The sequence below is a fragment of the Cercospora beticola genome, chromosome 4 (assembly GCF_033473495.1).
Source record: "Cercospora beticola chromosome 4, complete sequence".
NCBI classification, from domain to species: domain Eukaryota; kingdom Fungi; phylum Ascomycota; class Dothideomycetes; order Mycosphaerellales; family Mycosphaerellaceae; genus Cercospora; species Cercospora beticola.
The window spans coordinates 1,527,493-1,543,528 of record NC_088938.1 but is presented as its reverse complement, the minus strand read 5'-3'; the positions used below and the strand labels follow the sequence as shown (position 1 = coordinate 1,543,528).

The window sequence follows — 16,036 nt, the reverse complement described above, 5'->3', positions numbered from 1 at the left end:
AACGGCTGCCAGTACTTGCCACAGTGAGGAACACGTTCACACCAACGGACCACAGCACGAACGACAATACCCAGTCGGTAGGCTCAGACGAAGTACACTGGTCTACCGTAGCAAGCTGAACACGTCGCAGACTTCCGTGCTAGCGAGCTGATCTCACCCATCCCATACCTGTTTGTCCGCACCCTTTCACCCCCCTCTGCCCGCAGCTCCGTCCTTCTATACCTCAAGGTTCGCCGCAGTGCTTTAGATTTCCTCCTGTGCAGGAACACGAGGTCTCTCTCGTGTACGGATTGTAACAAGAATAGGCGGCAGTGCAGATAGTGCCCGGTATTGAACATAGCGTTAGACGCTTGAAGAGTGCTGACACGCGGTCTCGCTTGAGACTCATGTCCTGTTTCGCAAGCCAAAACCCCTTCGGCAGGATATGGCTCTCTGGTTCCTGACACCTTCCGTCGTCAACATCATTGCCGTCGACCTGTCAATGTTCATCTCTGGTAAGCGAATAAACCTTCTCGACTGTAGAGCTCATTATCACCAGCAAGCACGCCTGGTGAAGTATCGAATCTGTTCGCTTTTCTTTGGACGGATGCATGTACTGGATCACTTACCAAAGTCCATTTTCTTTGCTCGTAAGGGATGTCCGATTCCAAGACCGCGAGCTCAACGTTTGACAGACGAACGTAGTCGAGCACCAAACCACTGGCATCGAAGGCACGAGCGACTCCGTCATCTCCAAGGTGAAGCGCCATTCGGGTGTGATTCGCCAAGTCCATGAATCGCGCTTGGACTGCATCCTGATTTTTCGAACATTCAGCAAGACTCCAGGCCATTATGTGTTCAGAGATGGTGTGCATGACGATGGGACATCAACACCTACGAGAGAAGGCGCGGCACACGCGGCACCAAGCGTGAGAAGGATGATAAGAAGGGTGTTGGTGACGGCCATGTTCGGATAGCTAGAAGATCTGAGGAAGTGTTATGATTGTAGATTTGCAAAGTGATCCGGAGTTGCGGTCGGAGTCGCTGGGTATCGAGCGAAGATGGCAGCGCTTTATGGAACTCCTGCTCCGGCAATGATATATAGATTTGCCGACACATGGTGATGATAGGTTTACCTTCGTGGTCCAGCAAGCATGGTATCCTGCCTGTAAGTGCTGGACTACAGCCCTAATACTGCAGCCGTGGAACGGATGTAGGGCTGTGTATTAAACTTCTAAGCACACGCTCTTGCAATGCACCTTTGGGAACATCTCCGCTGCGTTCAATTGGCAGACATGGTCCTAGAAACACGCAGAGGCTGCCAATTGATTCGACATAGAGCAAGATCAATTTGCAATTGCCTCGCCTAGGGGGCGAGCTTGATACCCACTTTAGAAGAGCCCTATCTTCCGTTCTACAGCTGCAGTGTTGGGGCTGTAGACTGTCTACATGCAACGGGCGGGGAAGCTTGGGATGGCTACATGAAGTGTTGCTACCTGTGAAGCGCAAAAGATCGTCCATTCAAAGGCTGATATGTCATTCACAGGTTGATGTTACCAAATATCCAAGAGTCCTGTTGTGAAGGAGTTTGAGTTACCTGGTTCCATATTTTGGCGGCATGCATCGTGTATTCCATTCCGCGTTGTCGCCAAACAGAAATCAGTGATCGAATCGAGGTGATGAGCGATTCATGATGAGCAAAGTGAAGTTTGTACAGTCACAACCCTAGGCCCGATCGATAGTGTGCACAGTTCTGGCCCGTCTGAGAGGACAGTTTGATCGCCAGCAGCACCATTCCACAAAAGCTTGGACGAACAGCAGTGTAAGCCTAGGTGTATCACACGCCAACAGGGTGCGGCAGACTATCGATCGAGCTTGGGGTGGTGACTATATGCCGAAGAGCAGATGGCAGCCATATCGCAACGGTGGAGGCTCGAGGATAAGGTAGCAAATTACATGCACAGGTGCTGAGGTCACGGCGTATGCGGAGTCTGAAATGCTATGCTTGTCCACCAAGAAACGAGGAGAGAAAGGGGCGGTACCCTGACTCTTCTTGTGCCATCTCATATTCAGCAAAACGACATGCCCCGCCCTACAAAGTCGGCTTAAATAAGAGGCAAAAAGATGGCGGGTGCTGCAAAACCAAAAGAGAATTTCATGCTTTGACACATTCCCCTAATAGTTCGTTAGTTGCTGATGATCTGGATGCGCACGAGCAGTATTCACGTACCCTCACAGGCTTGAACTGTGAACCTCTCGATTGCAGAACACTGGGAAGTGTTGTAACAGTCGAACGCGCTAGCCAATTGCGCCAAGGAGGATGGAGGAGTCGATCTTGGATCGACTTCTCATTGGTAAATCATGCTTCTCCCAATGTGCTTACCATTCATGAGGGCTGTTTGTGGGTGCAGCTGGAAAGCATGCTCGATGTAAAGTCCAATAGATCCCGATCATCAGACGTATTCTGCTCAAGTCCGGTACTGATCGTGCGCTGCGCTTCGACGATGCAGATCGATTTTCGTGGGTCTGGTTCTGCTCCGTCAACACGTCGCGACGCGGCGCCGACGCGGGTCCGCCAGCTCTTGCTTCAGACCGTATGGATATCTTTGGAAAATGCCATCGTCCTCGGAGCTGGAGTACAGCCAGACAGGTTGTCTTTCAAGATATTGACGAGAGAGATATGTGTCGAATGTCGCAAGGTCGAGTAGCAGGAGCGAGAGGATGGGCCTCGGTCCACGAAGCGCGTCTCCACAAGATGCTCAACCACCTCACTGACGACTTTACACACATGGCTGTCTGACTCTTCTAGCAGTACTAGCACTGAATCAGCATAGACATGGGCTTCACTGACACATAGAGGCCTCTCGAAAATGGCGCCCATATCCCGCAAGCCTAAGCTCACCTATCCCGAGCCGCCAACCAAAGACTCCATCATCTCCTACCCAGCACCCGGCATTCTGCTCGTCCATTTGAACAAGCCCAAAGGCCTGAATTGCATCAATGCAGAGTTCACAGAAGAGCTGGAGAGAATATGGGAGTGGCTAGACAAAGAGCCAGCTTTCACTGTAGGCATCATCACCGGAACAGGCAGGGCATTCTGTGCGGGTGCGGATTTAAAAGGTAGGAGATATATGCATATGATGCGAAGAGGATAAGCGTCCGTGAGAGCGGCTAATGCCACGTAGAGTGGAACACATTGAACACTGCGAAGACGCCCAAGTCTATAAGTGGTAATGGATTCGGCGGGCTCTCTCGCCGGAGTGGAAAGAAGCCGGTCATCGCTGCTGTGAATGGCATATGTTTCGGTGGAGGCTGCGAGATGATTGTGAATTGTGATCTGGTTGTCGCTTCGCCCAAAGCGACGTTTGCTTTGCCGGAGGTCAAGGTTGGCGTTGTGGCTGCGGCAGGAGCTTTACCGCGTATTATCAGGACGATAGGTAGGCCGAGGGCCATGGAGATGGCTTTGACTGGGAGGACGGTGTCTGCTCAAGAGGCATTTGAGTGGGGACTGATCAACAAAGTCGTTGGTGACAAGGAAGGCGAGGTTGTGGAGGCTGCTGTGGAGTATGCGAGTCTGATTGCGGCGAACAGTCCGGATGCCGTGATTGTGAGTAGAGAAGGTATCAAACTTGGCTGGGAAGGTATGGGCGCTGAAAATGCTACCAAATACGCTCTTGAGAATTGGCAGCCGAAGTTGCAGGCTGGTGAGAACATGGCAGAGGGTGTGAGGGCTTTTGTTGAGAAGCGGAAGCCAAGGTGGAAGCCTTCGAAATTGTGATGATGCGAGGCACAGGAACAAGCTGGCTTTTCAAGTGGCTTTGTAGACAAGCCTCTGCGCAGTTGTATCGCAATGACAATGACATTGCCTCGACTATGTGCCTGCTGTTTGCTGCATGCACACCTCTTCAATTGTGTAATCAAAATTTGATTATCGGAACGGAATCCGAAGCGACCCCAACTTCGCCTCCTGCCAGTCCAGCCTGCTTTTCCGTTGACACAACCACTTCTCAACTTGTAACCACCTCAAGCCACGTCAGTACTGCTCCTCTCTGTTTGTTGCACTCCATGGAAATCTAACATGTGTTCAGGCCACTCGCCCGCGTGAGAGACATCGCAAATACAGCGTCCTCTAGGCCTGTGCAAGATCGATCCGCGATTGGTGCGGCCAGTCCGTATTATCAGCAACGCCTAAAATTTGACTCAAGACAATCGACCAACCCGGGCTTTGTCCGTCTTCGTGCAGGTCCCCAAGGTAGAGCCATTGCGCATGATACAAGTCAACACGCGACTCGCTCCTCTCCTTCGCACGCAATTTTCAGCTGCGCGCAAGAAGAAAATGTCAACCTACAACGTTGGGAACCTTCCCCGGATCACCCGTGAGGCTCTCGCGCCTTTGGTTCGCGAGCAGAACACTGGGCTGGCTGTGATCGATGTCCGCGACAGTGACTACATCGGTGGCCACATTCGGGGCTGTCAGAATGTGCCCACAGCCACGCATGATTACCGCATGCCGGAGTTGGTGCGGACGCTCAAAGAGAAAAACACCATCATCTTTCACTGCGCTTTATCGCAGCAGCGTGGACCATCAAGCGCCTTGAAGTATCTGCGCGAGCGTGAACGTTTGCATGGCAAGGACGCAGAGCAGAACCAGAAGGTTTACGTCTTGGACGGTGGTTTTCAGAAGTGGCAAGAAGAGTACGTTACCATGCTCTTGATGATATCTTGCAGTGTCGCTAATCTCTTTCCTAGGTACGGCGAGGACAAGGAGCTAACGGAAGGGTTCATCAAGGATCTTTGGGATAACTACTGAGATGCTCGTCCACTGCGTTGACTACCTGTTCGGGGGCTCCCATGATCGCAGGGCGCAGTAGACGAATTTCATAATGCGCAGTATCTCGCTATTTTGTTTTCTGTGAAGCGACCGTGCGGTTCCTTTGGCAACATCCTGCAGCTTCTAATAGACCAGAGCGTCATATGGGGCCAGCAAAGCTTCGCGCTCGCCACTGCAGGTAAGCTCAATATGGGTGAACGTAACGTTCGCGATTTGCACAGGGATCTCGAGCAAAAACAATGGGACTAAAGAAGGCAGCTGCACAGGTTTTACGGGCCTTGCTCTACAGCAGAAATAGCTGGTCACCTCACCCGCACCTGATGCCATGCCCGGCGTGCACTGCGATGAGAAGTAAATTGTCACTAAGCAATACCACATGGCTCTTGCTGGCTCTTGCTTGACGGGCCCTCTCTGGGAAAATCGCACGACGGACGACCTGCGTGCATGTGACGAAGGCCAAAATCAGCCAGCTCTCGACCGCGACAAGATTGTGTGTGATGGCCATGATCTACCAGAGCAACATACAGTGCATTCACGAGGGCAGCGCTTCGTAGTCGATGGCTCATGTTGGCGTTGACGGTGGGAAACGCATCCCACGGCACGTGGTTGTGCGGTGTGCGTCGGGTACTGACCGCTCAGGCTCATGACCCAGTGGCACGCATTCTCACCGCCATGATCAGACACTCATTCGGGGTGATGAGCAAACGCGACTCTCAATTCAGATGCTGCGGTTGTACTCGCGACTCAATTCCACAACTTCGAGTCGCGAATGTCTTGCCACTGGAACACGAGTTTTGAAACAGTGCAGTAACATGCACAGAGGTATCATGCAACCTTGGAGACATTTTAGACCTTTACCTGCGTGCGCGACAAACCACGCTGTCGTCACTGGTGGTGCGTGGCCTGTTGGCGGCCCTGAGTCAGCTCAGCCTGATCCAGTTTCTTTGTGCCTTAGAGACAAGGAGTCAGAAAGTAGTTCGGTAGCCACTGTGTTCTGCCTCAACAGTTGTACAACTCGTTGAATCAGGAAACTTCATTGGTTGACAAGGTTGGTGGCACGTCCTGGACGATCTGGTTGGCATTTGCCGGTTCGATCGTTTGCACTTGGCGTTTGACAAGCTGGAGGGGTCTCCAGCCGTGATTACCTGCATGCCTGCCTCGCACCTCAACGTCAAGCCATCAACAATATCTTCAAAAGCAGCGCTGCTTCACGAGTCCGCCGCATACTACCATTGTCGTATTGTCGTGAGTTCAGGCACTACGGCAGGCTGCACGTGCCACAACACAGGAGCTAGCTTCTTGGCGGATCGCATCTCGTTACCTTCTCTGGCGAATCTCAACCTCGACACATCCATCTCACGCCACTTTCACCAAGGTGCAGATATCCTACAGTACGGGCGACATCAAGACCTTTCTCCTTAAGCACCTTCAAGACGACGGTGCGCAACACATCCGCCGACTCGAAAATCTCGGTGTCAGGCTTCGGAACCTCCTGGAACCCGGATCAGGTCATACAGTGGACTCTGCTTTCATGTAGGTGACCCTCTGCACAGGCAAGATGACTTGCATGTTTGCACCTCACGATTGTGGACTGTTTGCTCCGCAAGAATGTCACATCTCGTATTTCTCATCGCTAACAATCAACCAGGGCCACCTCTAGGCAGAATCAAGGCGTGAGAGGCGATGACAAAGGCCTGACAAGCACGCGCATACGCTACCGTAGCCCTCCGCCACGTGAAGATGACGAAGTTCTGCAATATCTCACGGAGCACCGCAAGTCCAAGAATTTCCGACCCCGCCACACACCTCCGGATGTCTGCGCGGCCCAAGACCTGGCGCTAGGAAAAGCTCACATACTCGAGCTCGCCATCAGAAGCGCGCAGTCATCACGAAGAGACAGCGGCGTCAACGCCGAGCTATCGACCGAGAAGGCAAAGGATCTTGTTCCTGATCTAGAAGCCAGCAACGACGACTTCGCGGTCAAACCGCCACCGTCAGCATCCTCGCGACAATTTGCCACAACAAATCTCCTGGCCGCACCATCGATCGAATCAGGAGTGTCAGCCCGCGCACCGTCCCCCAAGCGACCATTTTCGGAAATCTCCTCGTCAGCCACGTCGCAAGATGACGGCGGGCCGGAGTATCGGCCCCAACCTTCACCGAGGAGAGCCTCGAGCAAGAAAGTAACACCCCAGCCCATGAAACCAGCACAACCTCGCTCACTCTCAGAGAAACGAATTCATCGTGGACGAAAAACTCCAGTGCGGCCTAGTGAGCTGCGCAATCTCGGAGTAGATGCTAAGGGATTGGATCCTACCCGGGAGGAACCTGTGGTGAGGAAGTTGTACTTGTCAAAGGGCAAGTGGTATGAAATCACCGGTGATGGACGACCGGATTGGGCGGAGGACGAAAAGGTACAGGTCGTCTCTGTTGCGGGACAGTCGTCTAAGCGGTCGAGAGCAAGTCTTAGTCGGCACTCGCAGTACTTGGACTAGTGGAGCAAGCATTGATGGTTTTCAAAAAAAAGGACATTGGCTCCAAAGATATGCGGTATGCTCTTCGCTGCCCACCGAAAGATCGACCGAGGACCTCTTACTCACGGCTCATCAGAGCCATGTGGCACCCCGGCCACGCTCAATCCGCATCAGCAACTCCGGTCTGATCTGATGACGCGTGACATTGAAGTGACCTCGGACGAGCGGTTGCTGAGAACACCACTACGCGCATGGCTGTTAAATTCCAGACAAAGGAGAATCAGAGGCTCAGGGACGTGTACGCGATCACTACACATGTCCGAGGTGCCGGGTGATGTTTGAGCATCGGCAGAAAGCGCTCCTCGAGGTTAGGAATCGTGGTGCATCAGGTCTCAATTTAATTGCACCACCTACGAGAACGACATAGGCACGCGGAAATGAACTCCGTATGCGTAGAAAAGCTCAAAAGGCCTTTGGAAATGCTGCCTGTATCCCGCTATCTATGCATATAGTCCCGCCATGCAATGCCGCCATAAATCATTCGCATCAATCGTTGCATCTTAAGTAGAGTTACTGTTGTCGTCGCAGCTCCATGGACTGGAACGATCCGAAGAGTTCACGATTCCAAGAATAGCACCATACGTGCCACCAACGGTAACGAAAGTACCTCCAATAACCATGAACAGACTGAAAGCGACTCCAGCATACCATGTCCAGCCACGATTAGGCCGCTTGAAGTTGTCGTACAAGTACATTAATCCTGTAGGTTGGAAGCAGGTGACAGTAGCCAAAAGCGCACCGACGAGCGAGAGAAGTTGGTCGAAGACTGGGATTCCGGATCCGATGAGGTATGCCACGATGGTAATTGTGGCAGTGCAGCCTAGCCAGGCCATCCAGTGGATTGGAGTGTTGGATGTCAAGTGTCGAGTGCCACGCATGAAGCGCATAAAGATTGTTTTAGCTGGCATGTGGACGAAGAGCATGCAGCTTGCGACCAGACCTGGCAGAGCGATTCCGTAGCAGATTCTCTTCATAAGAGCACCGGCAGATCCGAGGGCTGGGGAAGCGACGTATGAACCGCAGTAGTAGTAGACTACGATGCCAATGATGAGGTATACGACGGTCACGGCGCCCTGGGCAGTCAGGAGGGATCGTGTGTAGTGCTTTGGGTTTCGCATTTCAGCGTGGCAAGCGAAGAACGCCGGAAGGCAGGAGAAAGCGAACACGATCGTGGACACGGCCGAGATGCCTTGTGCGAAAGTGGGAGTCCTGGTCAGCTGGTAGTTGGACTCGTATGGTCCTTCTTGTGGTGCGGCTGCTGGGCGGTCCTGGACGCCGACAGCGATGGTCAATGTGAAAATTGCGCTCAGGATTCCGATCACGCCGGCCCATGCAATGAAGGAGACCTTGCCGAGAGTCTGGATACTGCCGAAGCTGAAACCAATGGCGGCGCCAACAACAACGAAGATGGCAGTGCAGGCACCGTGGACGGACACCGAGTTCAGGGCGATCGAAATACTCAGCATCGCAGATGCTGCAAGGAATGTAAAGTCTGTAACTGTCAGCAGGCGATCTCAAGTCTCATGGGTTGGTTGGCACTCACGGAGGACAAAGGCCCAGAAAAAGAATTCGCGTCCGATTCTGCCGGCGATGATTCGTCCGACATCGTCGATACCATAAACGTGTGGGTGGTTGATCTTGAACTGTCCAACCATCCAGGCAGCCCAAGTTGTCATAGTTGCGACTGTGAGGATAACGATCACTCCAGGTATCATGCCTAGCACGTCGAAAGCTCCTGGGAGACCCAAGACACCCAACCCGACCTGAGTCTTGAACATGAGGATAGCGCTTCCTGCCCAGCCAACCTGTATACCATGTAAGCAGACGCCGTGTCCATATGACATGTCACACCTACGTTCTTGTAATTTGGACCATCTTGCGAGAGCTCTCCGAAAGGATCTGATTCATTTGGATCCGCCCTGGGCTTGTTGGCATAGTCCTCGACATCTCCGACATCGCTCGTAGCGACAGGCGCAAGGCCATCCTCCTGCTGTTGCTGCTTCTTGTCCCCGAACATTTTGCACACCACGACCGCCCAGCGAGAAAGATGAGTGAAGTTGAGAAAAGAGTTGGCTAGTGCTGCGACCGGAAGGAGTGCGCAAAGTCTACTTTAAGAGCAGTCGCGGAGAACCAGGAAGGCTCCATCCACTATCGCTCGCGCTTGACGAAATCTGTTACTCAGAGTTTCAGGCATAGCGACACTGGCCCATGGGGAAAATGCCATTGCTGGTGGTCAGCAGCTGTGCACGGTCATGGAACGGCTACCGACGGTTTGTTGAAAAAGTGTGTCGCGCCTGCAAGGGTTCAATATCCACATGCAGGACATCATTGGAACCAGTTTCTGCTTAGCGCGAGATTATAGCTCTGATCTTGGCAGTGGTTGCATCTTCGTGCCTCTTTTCGCAGCTACTTCTGTAATCATTATCCCGGATTGTGCTTTTCTAGCGTACGCGTACTCGTCGTCTGGAGAGCGTTTGTGGCTGTGGCTGTCGTCGGGCTTGGAAGACTGCTTTGAAACCATTGTCTGGTTGCGGAGGAAGTTGCGAGGAAGGAAATCACCGACCGAGAACCGTCCGACTTGGCAGATGATCCGTTGCTGTAGGACACAACCGCAAGACACACGGCATGGTCTTGTTGCGCGTTGCCTTATCTAAGCCAGGACACTATGTGATAATGCATTCCAAAGTGTTACCCACCTTTGCACCTTGTGGGTACAATGTTGGAAAGTTTGCATCCAAGCCGTGGTTCGCAGCTTGGGTTTAAGCTTCGGATTGCTTGGTTTCTGTAGGATTCGCTTTTCGCATTTTCGGTCCTCACGCTGGCAGTTGTCGAGGCCAGGAGATTCCGACTCTGGACGTGTAGGATTGGGGTCGGGTCAACCGGTGACATACTGCAGTCGCAATAATGCCGATGCAGATCTCTTGGCTGTTGTACTTACTACCTGTGGCGATGAGAGAGTCTTTCGAATCTTGTCAACTCTCGCACGAGATTCTTATCGTGAAATCGCCGGTGCGCAGTCTCCCTGTGGCATCAATCCAGGTTTCCCCATTCTCCTATCAAGATACCATAAATTGGCATCTCAATCGTTGCACGATTCGGTGGCTTGGCAGCGCGTTATTAATATGCCCGATGCACGATTTGACCGGCATTCCACGTGGCGACACTGAACTTGTGAACTCGGTCCAAAATTCGGCTCAGCAGCCTGACTGTCGCGCGTCGAGGGCGTGCTGTTGTGCTGTGTCGCGTGCCAACAATTGCCATGAAGAGGCAGTGCTTCTGCCCTGGTCTGCGCCCTGTCGTGGACGATATGCCTGGAGTTGAACAGCTTCAATGTCGCCCCGGCTCTCCGTTGGACAGTTGTCGAAAGCATCCGATGCTGTGAAGCAGGTCTTCAACCGCCGACGACCCGTACCGTGCTGTCCCGGTGACTGCAAAATTCGGCGCTGCCATAGCTGCGTCCAGCACTTCGATGTAAGAGGTGCATTGTTGATTCTGAATCGACCACATCTCTTGCCATTGGGATCGGAAGAACATGACTGCTGCGAAGGTTGAAGTAGCAAAGTAAGATGACCACCGGGCCGAGGCACGTGCTCCTCAATGCCAAGCTGCACTTTCCGCTGTGCTTCAACTCTTTCCACGACAACAACATTTCCCAATGCACGCCCATCTGTCACCAACACGTACAGTGAAGACTGACGCGATGCTCCACGGAAACGTGCATCGGCGCTCTCCAGATGTGATGGCGTGCTCTGCGCGTCCGCGATTGAGCCGATCGCTGGACATATATACGGCACGTCGGACGACTTCTCGCCGCGATGAAATCCATTTGGCGCGGCATACCGAGTTCGGAGAGACGCGGTGACGGCAATGATGAACTTCAGAAAGACTCTCCTGGGCTTGTACGCGCTTGCTGCTGTGTGCGATGCGAAATCACTACCGAACATCGTCGTGGTCCTCACAGATGACCAGGATAATTGGGGTTCTCTAGACTACATGCCATTGCTCCAGAAGCATATCACCGACCATGGCACAAAGTTTGACAACCACTATTGCACGGTCTCGATCTGTTGCCCCAGCAGAGTGAATATTTGGACTGGTCTTACAGCACACAATACCAATGTCACTGACGTGTACGAACGATTTTCCCTTCCAGCGAGCTACAAGTCACTGACTATCCCAGATCTCCGCCGTATGGCGGCTATCCCAAGTTCGTGGAAAGGGGCTTCAACGATGACTGGCTGCCGGTCTGGTTACAGGCCCAAGGCTACAATACATACTACACTGGTGCGAGAATTCGCCACGAACAGAGATTTGATCTAACAACGCCTGCCAGGGAAATTATTCAACTCTCATAGCGTGGACAATTACAATGATCCTTTCGTGAAAGGCTTCAATGGATCGGACTTCCTTCTGGATCCTTACACATACACTTACTGGAATGCCACCATGAGTCGCAACTACGGGGTGCCTGTCAGCTATGAAGGGCAATATTCTCCTGATGTTGTGGCAGAGAAGACTTACGGCTGGCTCGATGAAGCTGTCTCGCACGAACAGCCCTTCTTCATCGTCGCAGCTCCAGTTGCACCACACAGTAATCAGGACCCGAAGGTGCCCGGTGTTATGTCAATACCCGAGTACGCGCCACGACACGCACATCTGCTCAAGAACTTTACTATTCCACGCACACCCAATTTCAACCCGGACGTACCTTCTGGAGTGAGCTGGGTGAAAGAGTTGCCGCAGCTCAACCAGACTGTTATCGATTACCACGACGAATACCAGCGAGCCAGGCTGCGAGCATTGCAGGCTGTAGATGAGATGGTCGAGCAGCTTGTCGAGAGGGTCGATGGGTACGGCTTGCTCGAGAACACATACTTCTTCTTCACCACCGACAATGGATATCATATCTCTCAACATCGATTGCCGCCCGGGAAGGAGTGTGCTTTCGAGACCGATATCCACATTCCACTTATTGTGAGAGGTCCGGGCATACCCGCCGGCAAGACTGCAGGTGTTGTAAGCTCGCACACTGACTTCACCCCCACGATTATGAAGCTTGCAGGTGTAGATCGGCCGGACCTAGATGGAGTTCCGATACCGCTGTCGCAAGGCGAGCTGTCTGAAGGATCTTTCGGTGAGCATGTGAACGTCGAATACTGGGGTAAAGCTCTCCCAGAGGGCAAGTACGGCAAGATCGGCAACGAGCCTTTTTCGCCTGGGCGACCGCCTATCTCTGCACGCAACAATACCTACAAGGCTCTTCGTCTTATTTCCGATGAGTACAGCTTGCTGTATACAGTCTGGTGCACTGGCGAGAAGGAGTTGTACGATACAGGCCGCGATCCCAGCCAGATTCACAACCTCCTTGGCAATCAAGGATCTGCGCTGTCTTCGGACTATGTGTTGCTTGGCCGATCCTTGGTGGATGTAACAGCACGTCTAGACGCTCTATTGCTCGTGCTCAAGTCCTGCAAAGCACGAAGCTGTCAGAGGCCATGGGAGTCTCTGCACCTTGACGGCAGTGTGCATACGCTGCAAGATGCACTGGACACGCGGTTCGATTCCTTCTACATCGACCAACCCAAGGTTAGCTTCTCTTCGTGCGCGTTGGGACAGATTCTTAGTGAAGAAGGTCCACAAGCTGTCAACGTCTGGGAGGAGGATAACTATGCAGCAAACTTTTCTGGCCATTCGTACTTGCGCGTTTGACAGCGCAATGAGCCGGACAACTTGCAGAATCATTCTACTCGCGAATGCACATGCGACATGAACGGAACAACGGCACTGCAGTCGGATCCTGGAGCAAGTTGATAGTTGAGCGACGACCCGAAAAGCAGTCGTGAAGAAAAATCTACAGAGACCCGCATACAGTCCCAACGCATACAACAAAGTGAGAAGAACGCAGGGTTCAATACTCCATATCTCGGTTTACAATCCTGAATGTAGCATACAGAACTTTTCTCAAGTATCGATCGCGCCATCCAGCTCCACGCTGGCACGAGTCTTGGCACAGCCTCGAACCAATTTATCCTAGTACCCTGCGACTAACTGCGTTCGCAGAACAACGCTTTGCCCAAGCTGTGTATACCGTGCAAGGATTCTACAGGAAGAGCTCGATCTCCGTCATCGGCCGCACCTGCTACATGATCCAGAGCTCGAAAGCCTATCGTGGCGGCCCGCGACACCGCTAATCAGACTCTTGCTATTTATCCTGCGAGTGACTAAGTACAAGAACAACACTTGATCGCTTTTGTCTGAGGATTTACGAAACTCTGCACTTGAAGTGTAGACCTCGGTCATGGCCACCACGGAAGAAGTTGAGGGACGACGACCTGCCAGTGCAAGCAGTGCTGATGATGAGTCAATTGACTCATTGGTCGACGAATTCGCACCTCTTTTGCCTAATGGTGCCGAGCCGTCAGTGCTATACCGGACTATAAGCGTGAGAGCATACACGCCAACTTATGTCGTGCTCGAGCTAATCGCTAGACAGAGAAGAAGTGATGCTGGAGATTTGCCGGCAGACGACAAGGATATCGAACTGGCCAAGAGGCGACATGATCGTGGGAAAGCATCTAGCAGCGTCTATGCTACCATTTCCGTGCTCCTGCTTGGTGTTTTCGTAGCTCAGGTCGATGCCAGTTTGGTGCTTGCCACATATGGAACTGTCGCATCCAGCTTCGGCGACCTCGATTCGGGATCATGGCTGCTCTCCGCATTCGTCCTTGCGCAGTGTGTTGCTCAGCCGCTCTATGGCAAGCTTTCGGACATCTATGGACGCAAGCATTGCTTACAGGCTGCATATATCCTCTTCGCGCTGGGCACCACTATCACCGGGCTCGGCCAAACCATGACCCAAGTTATCGGAGGACGAGTCGTGCAGGGCGCTGGATCTGCTGGAATTACGTCTCTGGTCTCGATCATCATTACAGATATGGTACCACTACATGAGGTCGCCACGATACGAAGCTATGTCAACATTCTTCAGACAAGTGGACGGAGCTGCGGTGGAGTCATTGGTGGCGCGTTGACTTACAGCCTCGGATGGCGTTGGGCTTTCTTGGTTCAAGTACCACCAATGCTGCTGTCGATGCTTCTTGTCCATTGCCGACTCGACCTTCCGAAACGACAGAGCTCGGGCCACACGCAACGGCAGAAACTGAAGCGGATTGATTTCCTAGGAGCTCTTTCGCTCTGCGCGGCGATCTTTGCAATTTGCTTCATGCTGGAAACAGGGGGCTCGCGGTTCCCATGGAAATCTGCTCCAATAATCGGCTCGGCCGTAGGGTTCGTGATGGCTCTGACCATCTTCACTGTCTCGGCCAACATCGTCGCTGAGCCTATCTTTCCGCTCCAGCTCTTGAGAAAGTGGGCAGTTTTGAGCAACTACAGCATAGCATTCTTGCAAGTCCTATTGCAATTCTCGCTCATGACGATCGTGCCGCTATACTTCCAAGTCACCAACAAGGCCAATACCGCGCAGGCTGGTGCATACTTGATTCCTGCTTTTGCGGGAAATACGATAGGAGGCCTGATCGCTGGATACTTCATTAAGCACACTGGACTTTACAAGCCAATGACTGTCATCTCACCGCTTTTCGGGGTATTATGCATGTCCTTGTGCCTCTTCTTGTGGAATGGTCATACTTCCACCGCCGAGGCACTGTACATCTTCCCGGGCGGTTTTGCGTCAGGTGCATCATCAAGCTCGATCTTCGTGGCACTGGCAGCTGGTGTTTCTGAGGAGGACCTTGCTATAACGGCTTCTGGGCTCTACCTCTTCTTCAACCTGGGCGCTGTTGCAGGTGCCAGTGCTGGAGCTGCGGTCTATCAAGGTGGTCTTAGAACAGGTTTGAGAGCTGCGTTGGAGGGAGTACCCGATGGCTCGGAAATCATGCAAAGAGCGCTTTCGGATATCACCTATGTTCAAAATGCGAGCGAGCAGATTCGGAAGCTGATCGTGCCTGCTTATGTTTACGGGCTGCATCAAGTCAACAGTAAGTTAGACTTTCTCCTGCGCTTTGAGTGAACTCATGCTGACTTTTACTGTAGTACAAAGCATCATCTGTGCTGCCATTTGCTTCGCTATAGCAGTGTTCACGCCAAGCTCACGTATAGGGAGGTAGCACTTTGTGACAGTTGACCCTAGTCGTAGCCTGTTAAGATACCAGGTCCTTAGGCGCCGAAGACTCCGATCTCATCGCCCCAAAGCACGAGCATGGAGTTCGCATTACTGAGTCGCGTCTCCACGTCTGCTTCCAAGACATCATTCAGAGTCCAGTGAAACAAGCTCTGGGCGTCTTCAGTATTACGCAGTTGCGTCTCCTGGCTGAGGATTGAATCCTTTCGTGCCATGTGCCAACAGCATGAATTCGGAATGTCGGATCCGGTCGACAAGGTGATCAATAGGATTGTGTGATTGATACGACCACAACCTCATCAACATAAACCGACACGGCGATTGGTGAAGTCGTAACGCTACGCCAGTTGAACGCGACTGGTACGACCCAACACCATCAACAGTCGACGTCGTCAGCCCAAATTTCGAAATGCACAAATGTACGAGACAACCCGAACACGGAACGAACTGGTTTCCGAGGCCGCCTAGTGATGCCAAGACCCAGCATTGCGCAGCGCGCAGCCTTGAAGCTCCACAATTTCTCAGCGCTTGTCAGCAGCCGGTCGTAGCCCG

At 52.6% G+C, this 16,036-nt stretch overlaps 6 protein-coding genes and 1 non-coding gene across 7 annotated transcripts; 5 read left to right on the top strand and 2 right to left on the bottom strand.

The window, feature by feature from the left end:
• Positions 1 to 2,200: 2,200 nt before the first annotated feature.
• RHO25_006251 lies at positions 2,201 to 2,300 on the bottom strand. Its single transcript has one exon. It is a non-coding gene; the product is annotated as a tRNA-Asn (tRNA).
• Positions 2,301 to 2,849: 549 nt separating this feature from the next.
• On the top strand, positions 2,850 to 3,757 carry RHO25_006250 (uncharacterized protein; the record flags this gene model as incomplete). Its single annotated transcript, XM_023597089.2, has 2 exons — positions 2,850 to 3,099; positions 3,165 to 3,757. The coding sequence occupies 2 exons, from the start codon at positions 2,850 to 2,852 to the stop codon at positions 3,755 to 3,757; spliced, it is 843 nt and encodes a 280-aa protein (XP_023452528.1).
• A 489-nt stretch (positions 3,758 to 4,246) lies between these two features.
• On the top strand, positions 4,247 to 4,789 carry RHO25_006249 (uncharacterized protein; the record flags this gene model as incomplete). Its single annotated transcript, XM_023597088.2, has 2 exons — positions 4,247 to 4,674; positions 4,729 to 4,789. The coding sequence occupies 2 exons, from the start codon at positions 4,247 to 4,249 to the stop codon at positions 4,787 to 4,789; spliced, it is 489 nt and encodes a 162-aa protein (XP_023452527.1).
• Positions 4,790 to 5,959: 1,170 nt separating this feature from the next.
• Positions 5,960 to 7,305, top strand: RHO25_006248 (uncharacterized protein; the record flags this gene model as incomplete). The annotated part of the gene is made up of 3 exons (XM_065602762.1): positions 5,960 to 6,055; positions 6,192 to 6,343; positions 6,459 to 7,305. 3 exons carry the CDS (start codon positions 5,960 to 5,962, stop codon positions 7,303 to 7,305), a joined length of 1,095 nt encoding a protein of 364 aa, XP_065458834.1.
• A 539-nt stretch (positions 7,306 to 7,844) lies between these two features.
• RHO25_006247 (uncharacterized protein) lies at positions 7,845 to 9,361 on the bottom strand (the record flags this gene model as incomplete). The annotated part of the gene is made up of 3 exons (XM_023597087.2): positions 7,845 to 8,836; positions 8,888 to 9,149; positions 9,200 to 9,361. 3 exons carry the CDS (start codon positions 9,359 to 9,361, stop codon positions 7,845 to 7,847), a joined length of 1,416 nt encoding a protein of 471 aa, XP_023452530.1.
• A 1,850-nt stretch (positions 9,362 to 11,211) lies between these two features.
• On the top strand, positions 11,212 to 13,053 carry RHO25_006246 (uncharacterized protein; the record flags this gene model as incomplete). Its single annotated transcript, XM_023597086.2, has 3 exons — positions 11,212 to 11,474; positions 11,525 to 11,628; positions 11,678 to 13,053. The coding sequence occupies 3 exons, from the start codon at positions 11,212 to 11,214 to the stop codon at positions 13,051 to 13,053; spliced, it is 1,743 nt and encodes a 580-aa protein (XP_023452529.1).
• Positions 13,054 to 13,642: 589 nt separating this feature from the next.
• On the top strand, positions 13,643 to 15,470 carry RHO25_006245 (uncharacterized protein; the record flags this gene model as incomplete). The annotated part of the gene is made up of 3 exons (XM_023597085.1): positions 13,643 to 13,786; positions 13,838 to 15,341; positions 15,397 to 15,470. The coding sequence occupies 3 exons, from the start codon at positions 13,643 to 13,645 to the stop codon at positions 15,468 to 15,470; spliced, it is 1,722 nt and encodes a 573-aa protein (XP_023452806.1).
• Between the last annotated feature and the right edge of the window lie 566 nt (positions 15,471 to 16,036).